The sequence below is a fragment of the Protobothrops mucrosquamatus genome, unplaced genomic scaffold (assembly GCF_001527695.2).
Source record: "Protobothrops mucrosquamatus isolate PMUCROS unplaced genomic scaffold, P.Mucros_1.0 scaffold166, whole genome shotgun sequence".
NCBI classification, from domain to species: domain Eukaryota; kingdom Metazoa; phylum Chordata; class Lepidosauria; order Squamata; family Viperidae; genus Protobothrops; species Protobothrops mucrosquamatus.
Window position 1 is genome coordinate 1 of NW_015386528.1, and position 13,910 is coordinate 13,910.

Genomic DNA, 13,910 nt, shown 5'->3' on the forward strand with positions numbered 1-13,910 from the left:
CTTCCTTGTCCCCTCCAGGCGCTCCCCCAAACCCTTCCTGAAGAAAGAAACAAGGGCCAGCTGCCCTGGATTTCAGGTGGTTGTAGGGCCGAAGAGGTGCCTCTCCACCTTCCATTTATCTTGGTCTATGCCTCTGTTTCCCCAGTTCTTGATAAGCTGCACCAAGGGTGGCCTTTTGTTGCGCAATCTCTCTTGTGTGAAGCAGCCACTTAAAGCACCCCAAGAGTTGGGGGGTGGTCATGGTGGAGGATGCGTTTGAGCAATACCCTACATGGTGCTACCCAAGCGGCATCCTCTTGAACAACTTTCCCCAGCCTAGTGCGTGCCAGAAGTTGGTCCACAACTTGCATCCTTTGCCAACTATCTGGAGAGCAACCAGGGGTTGATAAAAGCCACTCTGAGTTACTGCAGTGTGTTTTCCCAAGATGGGTTTGCCAGCAAATGTCTGAGTTGGGGGGTCCTTTGTTTTCTTGATACCTATCACCCCTTGCGTGATACCAAGTTGTCTGACTCCTGCCCAGTCTCTTCATCGGATGCAGAAGGAGTGCTACTTGTACCAGTGGCAAACTGAAACCCTCCCTCCGTTTCCCCTGAAATGTGCTTCCATTTGTGGATTTGGGTGTGCATGTGTGTGCTTAGTTTCCTCTGCATTTGACACCAGGCCTTCTTCTACACATCTGAGTCTTGCCCTGTGCTTCCCTCCTCCCTTTGCAAATCCTGCCCAATGAACTAATCCCTCTCTCTAGGCTGCAAATGGTTGCACCGGGATTAGTTACCTTGCCTGAGTAAATACAAAGTGTTCAAACCCTTCACTGGAGCTGAAACAATTCATCTGTCCTTAAAACTGTATCGTAGATCATAAAAATAACTTGTATAAACCCTTGCTGTTTTAAGCAGAGTAAGTAACCCATTCACAAATGATGACTCACACAGACCCATTCAGTTTTCATTTGCTGAATGAATCTTAAGCACTGAACAATGTTACAGTAGACAGTAAATGCCACGAGAGTCCAGAAGAGGGCGTGGAGAGTGAAAAGAGTCATAGGAAAGAGCTGAAGTTAGGTTTCCGTGAAAATCCCACTCAATAATGGTTTTTTACCTTTACCCCAAGAAGCAGAAGACACAGTAAGGATTAATATACACCCTTAATTACCAAAACATAGCATCCCAATTATGCAAACAGTTAGTTGCACATTTTAACGTACAGCGTTTGCATTATGCATTCTTACTTTTAGGCTGGTTTATGCATACTTAATTTTATGCTGTCTTTGCCACTTCAGTCTATAATCTGTATTTTAATCAGTAGAATCATGGTTTTCGCTGGCATAAGTTGCCTACATCCAGTTCTTAGGGAATCAGCAAGTAGCTTTGCTGATTCCCTAAGTGATGGGAAGTTCCTCCTGCTAAATTTATACTAAGCCTTTCTCCATTAATAACGCTCGAGTTTACTTCAGTTATGAAGTGAGTTAGCTTTTCTTTTTATTGATTTTCTCTTTAAAATCTAAGCCTTGTTTTTCCTTCTAGTCTATTAGCAAAGTAGTTTTTCCTTGTTGGAACAAGCTACCAAACTGCTTTTAGAGATAGCAGTCATATGTTGTTGATGCCCCAAAGCCAGCAGTTCATCATATATCCTCCCACTCCCAATCCTAAACCCAGCACCTTTTGAGTGGCTGCCTGTTTCAGGAAGTTCTACTTCCTTAGTCCCGTCATGTTATAAATATTTGGGGACTTCCCCATGTCCTAATCATTTCATTTCTCTTTACTCTCAGAAATGAACATCTGCTCTTGAGTAACTCGGAGTCATGGTCTGGCTTTAGAAATCTCCTTTTGCCAAATCTGGCAATGTGATGGAATCTTACTGCTAAGGCTATGAGAGGGACCCCAATTGGTCATGAATGAAGGCAAACGTACGTGTCTCAGGATAACGTTGCAGAATCCAATCAGAGTCAGTCACCGGGACAAGAGATTTAATCTCCCAAGCTTCCGGACTCGCGCTGGAGCCCATCCTCGGGGAACTCCTCTCTTAACATTCTGGTGAGAGGGAAATTCATGTTGAGGATGGGCTCCAGCACAAGTCCAAAAGCTCAGAAGACTAAATCTCTGGTCCTGGTGACCAACCCAGATGGGACCCCAATTTGTGTCTTGTGACCATGGCGTTCTTCTCTCCCGCGCCCATCCAGCTTTCAACGGAGAGTTGAGTGGCATGTCGAGTGAGCCTTGAAAGTCTATGCCATTAAACCCCAAATTCATCATAACAGTTTAGGCAAGCAGTAGCCTCTGATGGGGTGGGGGGGGGGAAGAGGAGGTTCTGGAGACCTTTGATACTGCTTTCCCTTCGTGTGGCTTTTCAAGAGGGAGAGACGTTGAACGTATTCAGCAGTTGAACATCTTCCTAGGAGGACCTGCGCGTGGAATGTCGCCTCCGTTTGGTCCTTCTGCATGCTCCCAAATACGGAATGGATCACCTCCTCCTCTTCCTCCTCCTCGTTGGAATCTAACTCCCTCTTTTGACTTTGTGCCTTCTTGTATATATAGGTTGATGATCATGGTGGCCAGGACCTGCTCTCTACTAGTGCTGCTGCTTTATCACACGCTGCTAGGGGGCTCTGCCAGTCTCATCCCCGAGGTGGGCGACCGGCGAAGATTCAGTGCTGATTTGGGCCAGCCGGCTCCGCTGCAGCTCTCGGAAGAAATCCTGCGTAAATTTGAACTGCGTCTGCTCAGTATGTTTGGGCTTAAGCGGCGGCCCACCCCAACCAAGAATGCTATTATCCCTTCCTATATGTTGGAGCTCTACCATCTGCACACGAGTCAGAAGCCCACGTCCATGGACTATAGCCTGGAGAAGGCGAGCAGCAGAGCCAATACGGTCAGGAGCTTCCATCACGAAGGTAAGGAAAATGAGCTATTTATCGAGCTCCCACTTTGGATAACCTGATCCAGTTAAAATGAAATACTACTCATATTTAACATTAATATTTTCATACTAAATATTCTGACTTGAATATTTGCAAACCCGCAGCTCTGGTTTGCTAAGATATATTCCTGACAGTCACTTACAAAGTAATACCTGCCCTTTAAATAATTGCAAGCCCCTTCCTTGCAGGTATATATATTTTCCTGATTGAGTGATGGATCATCCTTGGGCCCTGCTGCAATGGAGATCAAATTGAATCCCTAATTATTATTTTTTTAAAGATGTAGACAAGTTGAATTTGGCCAGTTTGAAAATGATCCATTTAAACGTAAGACTATTTTGTTACCCATCTGTGCAAAAGAAACAAGAAATTACCCTAGGTTTCCCTGAAAATAAGACCAGGTCTTATATTAATTTTTGTTCCAAAAGACTCATTAGGGCTTATTTTCTGGCTAGGGCTTATATTCAGGGACGTACGGTACTAAATGCGTCCGTCTGGCTGACAATCTTAACTGGGGCTTATTTTTCGGGTGGGGCTTATATTACGAGCGTGCTGAAAAATCATGCTAGGGCTTATTTTCCAGTTGGCTCTTATTTTCGGGGAAACATGGTACTATAGAAAATGCTAGTGGGTGAAATGTAATTGTCCCTTTTGATATCATCTCTGCTGAAACTTCTTTATGTGCGAGTAGTACAAGCTGTGCCTGAGCAGTTTACAAAATCAACTGGTATTCCAAAAGAGTGTTGGGGAATTTATGTCTTTCCAGATTGTGGTGAGTCACATTTCCCAATATTCCACGTTATAGGCTGGGCCTGCTGGAAGTTGTAGTTCAGCAACAGCTATGGGGCCAGTGCTTTCCCAAATCCCACCTGAAAACCAGGGCTAGAGCCTTAATAGTGTGTTCATGGATATGCCTCTTAGATTTCTGTTTTCTGTACAACCTTCCAATAGGCGTTGGAAACTTTCAAGCATATAGACATCAATATGTTTAAATCAGCATGGAGATGACTCCGGTTGTACCAGTTGTGCTTGGGCCCAAATTGTGTGGTGAAAGTGGAATCTTCTTGCTGCAGGGTTACAAAAATGCCTGATGCCAATTTGAGTATCCTAAGTAGAAATCTTGTAAAATATAATAACTGAATAGAGACGTGCTATATGTCCTTCCCTACCATTCACGATAATAAGCATCGTTGTAGCTTGCTTGACAATTAAAATGCACTGCAACCAACTTTCAGTTAGGTTTTCAAGAATTGACCTGTGGTGAATGGCTGAGCTGAAGCAAATGAGATTTTGGGATGACAGGAACGGCTGTCCCTCTTACAGACTAAGGTCCTCGTTTTATTGTGTGTGTGTGGTTGGCTGGTATTGAGGCTAGGCAGTTTGGATGCAGCGGTAAGTATTCCAATTTTGCTCAAAAAGATGTGCGTGTATAGATTACACGGAGCAAAATTGGGGAGGAATAGAAAGAAAACCATATTTTTCTCCCCTCTAAAATAGCTAGTAATTTTAGTGACAGTGAAAGTTGTGTTTCATTAAACATGTAGATAGCATAGTTTTCATCCAAGTGATATAATTGTTATGGGCCTTTGCACGAGTTTCCTTTTGAAATGATTTTACTTGATCCATAGTAGACGAAGAAGATAGATTTTTTTTCTTTATTTCCAAGCACAGATTCTGTTCAAATTAGTTTCAACAGAGAACTGTTGGAGGCTAAGCGGTAAGAAAAGTTCATCGAATATACAGTTGGCCGTAGGGTCACTCTGAAGGTTTTCTAATCCCTATCTAATCCCCGTGAGAGATCACTTTGACAATCAATTGTATTGTCTCCACTATGACTTTGTCTTCTGTTTAAATTTTGATTTAGTGTAGACCTAAGGTAAGCCCTTTAGAAAACAAGATTGATAAGTTTCAGAGCAGCTGTCCCGGGATTTTATAGGCAACTAGGTTTACTGAGATTAAAAGCCACAGGCTAAACATACATTTGCTAAAGGCAAAACAATTGCAAGTTAATGCAGTACTCTTGCCTGTGTAGTCAGATAATTGGTAACAATGTCTTTTAGAACTAGTCTGTTTTATTAAATTAAAGGCACCTTGTCTGAAATGTTCTGCAAAGTGCACAATACTGGGGTACTTAAAACTTGAACAAACTTGTCCACAGCCCTAAGGTGTAAAATATTGGATCTTCATGTTGCAAACAATTATTTCTTTTAGCTCCCTGCTCTGTTTCTCTATCCAAACTTTTCCTCATAGTCACACATCTCATTTCTCCTTTCTGTTTGTGATTCTAGGCACAATTTGTGCAATTAGTTCAGATGCATATAAACAGCTGTTTAATCTAATCTTCAAATAATATATCTAACAAAAATACCTGATAGTAATAGCATGAGCAAAAGATTAGTTATTCCCAACCTATAGCAAGGGTGGGGAAGGAAGTGGATCTAATTAAATTTACGGATCTTACAAGAACCACAGCAGTGAGCAAGGATCTCTGACTTTTAATAAACATCTTAACCATGAGAGCAATTCCCCACCACCATCTGACATTAAGGAATGATGGGGTAACAAGGAGCGTGGGAGGGTTGATCTTAAGTTAGTTCTGGCACTCAAAGCTATTTTTTTTAAATTGTAAGTGTATCTTCAGCCCAGGGTTGATGGACATTCTTGGAGTTCTACTTGAAACACAAGGTAGTTCCTGCAAGCCTGAAGTTTGCCCAACCCTAATCTGCAGGTTCCTTATTCACTTTATTTCATTCATCCCACCCACACCTCTCCTAATGCAATACAGATACACCTGCAGAAGCTACTTATTCACTGTTTTCGGCAGGCATTGCCAAATCCAAGACTATAAATGCACAGCTGTTCATTTTTACATTAGTGCCCTGGATTTACTGTAAAAGTAAAGGAAAAAGCAGACTGAACAGGTTATAAAGCTAGTATGGCCAACAACAACAACAACCACCAAAAAAAAAAAACCACTCACACATACATATGTATTTTAGGTTTAATTAAATTTGGGAACAAGGGGTGTGGCTATACTGATTATGCTAACTAATAGCAAGTCTTAATGTGGTAAGAGGTTAATGTTGTAATTTAACCTTATGCTGTGTTTACACTGCTTTGCGTATAAATATAAAACTAATTAATGGGAGCATGTATATTGCACCATCCACTTGTGCCAAATTGCATTTTAATGCACAGTTACATATCCACATGGTTCAGAGGAAAACTGATACATATTTCAGACTACAAATTTATCCATCTTTACCTGGGAATAAATCCATCTAAATTCCACAGTATTTGCTTCTGACTGAGTGCATATACCTAATTTAATTACTATCACTCAACTAAGCCTTATTCCTGTGATTTTCATTATTTATCCTGAATAATCATGGAAATGGCACATGTAACTTGCAAAATCTGCTGACTCGGTTTTAAAATTCTCTAGTTCAAGAGGACATTTCCAGCCTTTCTGAAGACATGGCTTTCCCCCTCTTTTCCCTTAGTTATGTGTATAGATGTCTAACTAAATTGCTAAGCAGTTCATTGGTGTTCCTGCTGAAGATCTCAATTAAAAAATGTCTTGGGTTGGCTTTTAACGTCTAATATTGGCCTAATTCTTAAGGACTTTGTACCTCAGCCTTACTCTGAGAGTAAGATGAAGGGGGGGGGCTTTGCCTTTGAAAAGTGGTTTTGAATCTTCTAGTGAGCTAATTGTGTACGCTGCCTTTGTAAAATAGCAATTGTCTTTGGAGAACCCTGATTTAGAAATGCAGTCACCATCCAGTGATTTTTTTTGGGAAGTCCACTGGTGATAAGTTTACCCTATCATTCAAACCACTTCTCAGAATGGCTGATAGGAAGGTGGGAAAACAAAAGAGAAATGCAGTAAAAGTGTTTTAACAGCAATGTAGAAAGCAGTATTTCTAAAGAGGGAAGGTAGAATTAAATAGTAAAGATCTGATTAGACAGGAAAACCTAAGAAAAGGAAAGAAAAAGGATGTGACATAACAGTTTCTGTGGAGAGCCAATTATTGGAATACATACAGGTAGTCCTTGACATATGACCACAGTTGACCCGATAATTGCTGTTGTTAAGTGGGACATTTGTTAAGTGAATTTTGCCCCATTTTACAGCCTTTCTCGCCCCAGTTGTTAAGTGAATCGCTGCAGTTGTTAAATTAGTGACATGGCTGTTAAGTGAATCCAGCTTCCCTCCACTGACTCTGCTTGTCAGAAGCTCACAATAGAGGATCACGTGATCCTGGGGCACTGCAACCGCCATAAAAATGAGTCAGTTGCCAAGCAGCTGAATTTTGATCACATCACCAATGGGATGCTACAACGGTCGTAAGTCGCTTTTTTCAGCAACGTTGTAACTTCAAACTGTCACTAAATCAACTGTTGTAAGTCCAGGACTACCTGTGCTATTATTGACAGATTATTTTCTGGCATACCTTCCTGTTTCTGTTTCTAGTTCAGATTAGGAGCAGTAACCAGAGAAGGGGCTCTATGAAAGATCTTACGCATGCACGTATGAAGATAAGCATGTATATGACGCTGTCCACCCCTTAGAGAAAATCTAAACGGGGGTTCCTGCTCACCCAATGATTGTGGGTGGCAAAAGCAGTGGTGCTGTTTATTATTCTCTTGATTTGAATAGCTCCAATGATCTGCCCTTATGAACAAACTTGACTTAATTATGGTATGTTACCATTCTGTGTGGCAATAGGGGCTCTCCTTCCATCCAGTCATACATATCTGCAATTTGGATTGCCAAGCGTCATCAACTTTCCGAAAAACTGCTGCGCTACAGCCGCCACGGAAGATCTTGGAGAGTCAATTCTGCATGATTGGCATTTTACTTTAATGAAAACCATCCTTGTCGCACTGAGCAGTGGCAAATCTCTCCGCATTGTTTCATCAGTTGGGGCAGACTCAGAGATAAAATTTCAGTGGGGTGGAAAAATGGAGCATAAGACAGCACCATCCTATACAGATTGAGTTAAAAGTAAGTGCCATAGAGCTTGGAGGATTTTGCATAGCCTGCAATCCTCTAAATTCTTGAATTGTAGATGGAAAGGGAACAGTAATTACACAGTACCAAAGTTAGATTAGGGGTTTTTTTCCCCTGTGTGTTGGTTTTTTTTTTTATATATAAAACATTTTCATAGTCATTTGTAGGACATTTAGACTGGACTTAGATATCCATGAAAATAAGTTGCCCTGAGCACATGTGGTAACCTACAACATATTTAGGATGGAATTTTGGGGAACTTATAAAGCAAAATCATAGGCTATGAAGGTAACCCAGGGATTACAAGCACATAGAAGGAGAGGTAAACAGCAGCTGTCTGTGGCTTGTTGTTCTGATGAACCCTCCCTAGCCACTGGGTAAGCTGTTGCTCTGACGTGGGCAGGGTGGAAATGGGAAAATGGAAGGAAGAGAAAGGAGTGAAGATAAAAGTGAACGCAAGGAAAAACAAATCCCCAGTCTTGGGTGGCCAGACTTTGAGACAGGTCTAATGGGGAGTGTGGAAGGTGTGCTTGTGTAAGAATGGGGAGGTCAGGGATGTTTGTTAAAAGGTAGGTTGAGGATTTTTGGGCAGTAGGGTTTTAAGAAGTAAAGCATGAAGATTTGAGGCGGGTGAAATTCACAGACCAAAACTCAAGGGCTGGGAACATTTTGGAATGTTTTTTTTAGTTTCCTTTCAGATGGCTGGCAACTTTAAAAGGGCTTACAAGAAAATAGATCTAGCCCATCTCTGGAAAGACTTAATTTCTTGAGGCAGGTCTCCAAAGTCCTATAGTAGATTCTGCTTTGGAAATACATCTTCATATTACCATTCAGACATCAGCAACTCTGCCTTTACTCTACCTGCACCTTCTACCTCTCATGATAACCTCCTGAAACAGGTGTTTCATCCTGTGATGTGGAAAGCCAAGAGCACAGGATAGTATTGCCACATACACCAGCATGCATGGGGCATTGATACAAAGGGGCATAGCAATCAAGAAACTAAGATCAACAGTTGAGTTCAAACTAAACCAACTAAAGTAAGCTGAAAAACATTTGACTTTTGTTCCTGCTTATCTGTTCTGCCATGCAAATGCATGTTTCTTTTGAAATTGCATTAGATGGCCCTAAGCTGTGATATTTTTTTTTTCAGGCATTGGAGGAGAAGAAATTTTTGAATGATGGCCACCTTGCCATAGCCACAGTAACACTAATGTTTATTTAGTCTGAAATCTAAAAACAAAAATTTAAAGGATTGTAATAACAATAGAACTATCTAAATCACAAGCGTCCAAACTTTTGGCTCGTCTGGGCCGCATTGAGTGGAATTGTCTTGGGCCACATATAAAATATATAATATAGTTAATGTATATAAAACAGACAATGCTAAAGGTTTATGATCTTATGGGGCCACATTACTAGCTGTCCAAGGCGGCATGTAGCCCATGGGCTGCAGGTTGGACATGCCTGATCTAAATAATATATATTATGCTGAAGCTCACAAAAAAAGCCCCCAGCATTTAACCACACAGGTTGACTTCACTTAATATCTTGTCCCAAGTGAGTGGAGGAAGAGCCAAGTTTTTAAGGCATTCCTAAAGGCTAACAAGATCAGGGCCATCCATGTCTCTGGAGATACATTGCTCTTGAAAAGGCATATCTCCTGAGCCCCATTATATGACACAAGTTTATAGAAGGGACCTGGTGCATTCCAGGTGCATTCTGCTGGATCTGATGAGACAAACAGAAGCAATTAAGATAAGCACTCCTTGCAATACCTTGTGTCTCTGCCTTGTAGGGTTTCAAAGGTGACAACTAGCATCTTGAATTGTACCCAAAAGCCTACTGAGAAACACTGCATTTCATGGAGTAGAGGTGTTACCTGAGCATATCACAATGTGCCCAAATTGTGGCATTCTACTGTTGCTGAGGATTCCAAATGAAATCACTGTGATAAAAAATTGGCACTATGCCTAGCTGAGTCATAGCTATAACATTTATGCCTCTGTTACTAAAAAAGTGTCAGACCCAGTCTTAATTGTCCTTAGAGTCAACCTGCTGAAGTCCATGATACTTTGGCTAATCTTAAATCACTTAAATCCCATTAAGTTCAGTACAGTAGGTCTGTTTGAAGCAAAACTAAGTGTTCACCCAGCTCAGTGTGTGTTGGTTTTGCTGTTGTGTAATTCCTTGATTGGCCTTGGCATACTTGTTTCCAGCCTAAACTGGAGATGTTGAGGGGAATAATGATTAAGGAATACTAATTATGGAATTAGTGATTATGGAAACGCTAATTATCTCTTTGCTTTTCTCATGTTCAGAATTTCAATGAAAGAAATCAGTTGGAAGTTTATGATTTAATGTGGTTAGGTTAAAGATTAGGTGCAGGTTTAATTATTGTACAGCAATTCATTTTTTCAAGTTGAAATTTTAAAGTAAGTAAAACCTACTCTATAAAATATTTAAAAATGCTCTGTTCAATTTCAGACCTAACCTTTGATTTCATCTTCTGCATGAGTTCTGTTTTACTTTCTATCTGTATATGACTACATAACCTATGTCTGTTTTTCTTCTTCATGTCCTCTTTTTCTTGGCACTCCGTCTTTTTAGTTTACTCCCCCTTAAAAAGTACCACCAGAAAATATGCTTTAGGTTTTAGGCTTGCTTTGTTTCACTTGTATTTGAGATTTAGATCCCAGTCTGCGTAGCAAAGCTAACAAATCAGATGACCTTAATTCAAATTTTTGTTTAACCATGAATATATGAATGAGAAACCAGGATTATATTGAGAAAGTAGATAAGACTTCTGTTCTACTTGCTTGAAATTCTGAGAGCTGCTCTCCCAAGTCATTTGGAAAAAGCTGGGTTGGAGAACACAGGAGGAGATGACACATAGTACACATTCTCAAAACAATTGCACAGCACTCCTGAAGGCTTTTTTAGCCACTGAAGCATGAACTTTTATGTGCCCCTCAGTTCACAGTTTAGAGTAAGCAAATAGTAGACAGACAACCACGTGGCTGATAGACTTGCCTGGCTTGATAAACACCGGATGCATCTGTTGTAGTGAATGTTCACAATGCTTTCCTTGGACCTTTGCGTGTGTTTACTGGATGGAAGGGTTAGGTCACTGTAGGTTCCCCCCAAGTGAATGCCTAAATTCATCCAAATACTTTTCATTCAGGGCCCTCTTGAGTCAAATCACTGGGTGTGCTTTTTGCAAAGTTGTCTGTAATTAAGATAAAAATCTTTTGGATGGTAAGTTTTGTAAATTATGAAACTTGTGGCATAATGCTTTTGGAACCGATTGGGGAAGACTGACATGAAAGCTGCAGCTGGGTGGTTGTTTTTTTTTTTTTTAAAGAAATCTCAGAAATGCAATCCCTTTCCTTGATCCTTAGTCACTTTTTAATTACTCTCACAGGGCCCCTGCTAACCACCGTGTTAAAAAAAAATAATCTTTAATGCCCTTGAATTCCAGAGCAATGCCTCACATTTCTTCCCCCTTATTACGACCACCTGGAATTCAGAACACAATCCGTTGGGACTGAAAGGCAGGACAGCAGCCAGAGCAATATTAAAGCTTCACGAAACTGATAAGTAGAAAGACAAAGGGGCAGATTCTGGGTGTAAATGTGCGCTGGTTTTTATGCAAAGGTGGTTTGAAAGCGTCGGTTCAGCAACTCAGGCGTTCTGCTGCAAGGTCTAAATTACTGATTGCCCCTTTTGCTTTTTTTCCCCTTCGATCAGAAACCCTGGAAGAGCTTCCAGAAAGAAGTGGGAAGACATCTCGGCGTTTCTTCTTTAACTTAACATCTATCCCTGGTGGGGAGATTATCACTTCAGCTGAACTGCAGGTTTTTCGGGAGCACATCCAAGATGCCACCGAACACGACGGCAGCTCTCATCACCGTATTAATATTTATGAAATTCTCAAACCGGAACGAGAGGCAACCAAGGATCCTGTCATAAGCCTCCTGGACACCCGCTTGGTGCATCACAACGCCAGCAAATGGGAAACATTTGATGTGACGCCAGCTGTAATGAGATGGATTGCGCGTGGACAACCTAACCTCGGTTTTGTGGCAGAAGTGGTACATTTGAACAATGCCAGCAATGTGTCCAAGAGGCATGTCAGGATCAGCAGGTCACTGCATCAAGATGATGCTAGCTGGTCTCGGATTAGACCCTTACTGGTCACTTTTGGGCATGACGGCATGGGCCACCCACTCCATAAGAGAGAGAAACGTCAGGCCAAACACAAACCACGCAAGCGCCATAAATCCAATTGTAGAAGGCATCCTTTATATGTGGATTTCAATGATGTAGGGTGGAATGACTGGATCGTGGCCCCTCCAGGTTACAGTGCCTTCTATTGCCATGGAGACTGTCCCTTCCCATTGGCAGATCATCTGAATTCCACCAACCATGCCATTGTTCAGACACTGGTCAATTCTGTGAACTCCAAAATTCCCAAAGCTTGCTGCGTGCCGACAGAACTGAGTCCCATTTCAATGCTGTATCTTGACGAGAATGAAAAGGTGGTACTAAAGAACTATCAGGACATGGTTGTGGAAGGATGTGGGTGCCGCTGAGGCAACAGCAAAATTAAAGGGACAAATGGAACAGAAAAAGTAACACACATACACAAAACATACACACAAACACACACACAACTTGACACTTTAATATTTCCCAATGAAGACCTTATTTATGTTATGATATGGAGAATTAAACACATCTATTTTGAAAATCTATTTATGTCTACAGAAAAAAAAGCGAGGAAAGATATTTTAATCAGAGAATTATTCCTTTTAAAGATTTTTAAAACATATTTTAGTTGTACATTTTATATGGGTTTAACCCTACCCCCCCTTCCCACAGCACATGAAGTATAAAGGTCAGATTCTTATTTTGTATTTATTTACTATTATAACCACTTTTTAGAAGAATAGCTAATTTGTATTTATATGTGTAATCCAAAACCAGCAGAAGAAAAAAAACAATATATATAGGGTTTTGTACATAATTTAAAGTGAATGGTAGCTGTTTTCAGTTGTGTGTATTTAAGTTGAAATGCAGAAGGGCTGTTATGGCAAAGATGCATATATCCCATTTTGCTTTTTGCAGTTCTACTGTTAAGGTCACAAGTGTAAACCCAATGAAAAAGGGCTAATCCACCCTGCTGACTCAAGATTATATTGTACAATTCTCAGGAATGCTGCAGGGTGGGCTGTCCACGCTGTGAGAAACTCCACGCTCTCGTAGAACCAGGCTTTGCCCAGCAAATGGGAAAGGACGACTGTCCCCACATGAAGGCCCCAATGGGGCTGCTAGGAAACGTTTCTGTCCCTTTGCTTCTTCTCAGCACCTACCGAAAAGCAAAATGTTGACGCTGTTCCTTCCCTTCGAAGGCATCTGTCCTTTGGAATCCATTGTCCTGGCCAAATACTTAATAAAAGACCAGATTTCCTCCGTTTTCTAAAGCTTCTTCCTATTCGCCTTTCCTAACAGTTGTGAAAATGGGGCGTTTTGTTACAGAGCCTCAGAGTGCTAAGGGGGAGAACCAAGCATATCGTTCCTACTTGGGAGGCAAAAGGTGTGTAATGCAGTACTGCATCGCAGTGGGGAGAAGCCGAAACTATGGGGGTGACACTCTAGCACTAAAACACACTGTTCATAAAACATCTTTCTCTGGAAAGAGAGGTCAGGTTTCAGTCAGTAATCTCAGACCCTTTCCCATTTTTCATATCTGAATGCCATATGCCTGTAAAAAGACAGTAATATACATTGGTTTGCATATTACATTTATATCCCACTGCAGTCCAGTTAAGGACTTTTAATGGTTTGCAAATATATAACAATAATAGAGTTGAAAGGGACCTTGGAGGTCATCTAGTCCAACCCCCTGCTCAGGCAGGAAACCTTCTATCATTTCAGGCAAATGGTTGTCCGATCTCTTCTTTAAAACTTCCAGT

General features: G+C 41.1%; 1 protein-coding gene across 1 annotated transcript; it reads left to right on the top strand.

Moving 5' to 3' along the window:
- The first annotated feature begins 2,533 nt into the window (after window positions 1-2,533).
- BMP2 (bone morphogenetic protein 2) lies at window positions 2,534-13,409 on the top strand. The gene is made up of 2 exons (XM_015813549.2): window positions 2,534-2,891; window positions 11,683-13,409. The coding sequence occupies exons 1-2, from the start codon at window positions 2,540-2,542 to the stop codon at window positions 12,525-12,527; spliced, it is 1,197 nt and encodes a 398-aa protein (XP_015669035.1). The 5' UTR covers window positions 2,534-2,539; the 3' UTR covers window positions 12,528-13,409.
- The last annotated feature ends 501 nt before the right edge of the window (window positions 13,410-13,910 follow it).

Coding starts and splice junctions, on each gene's coding strand:
- BMP2 (XM_015813549.2), top strand. CDS start 2,540: ATGATCATGGTGGCCAGGACCTGCTCTCTACTAGTGCTGCTGCTTTAT. Junction 2,892..11,682: donor CAGGAGCTTCCATCACGAAG/GTAAGGAAAATG, acceptor CCCTTCGATCAG/AAACCCTGGAAGAGCTTCCA.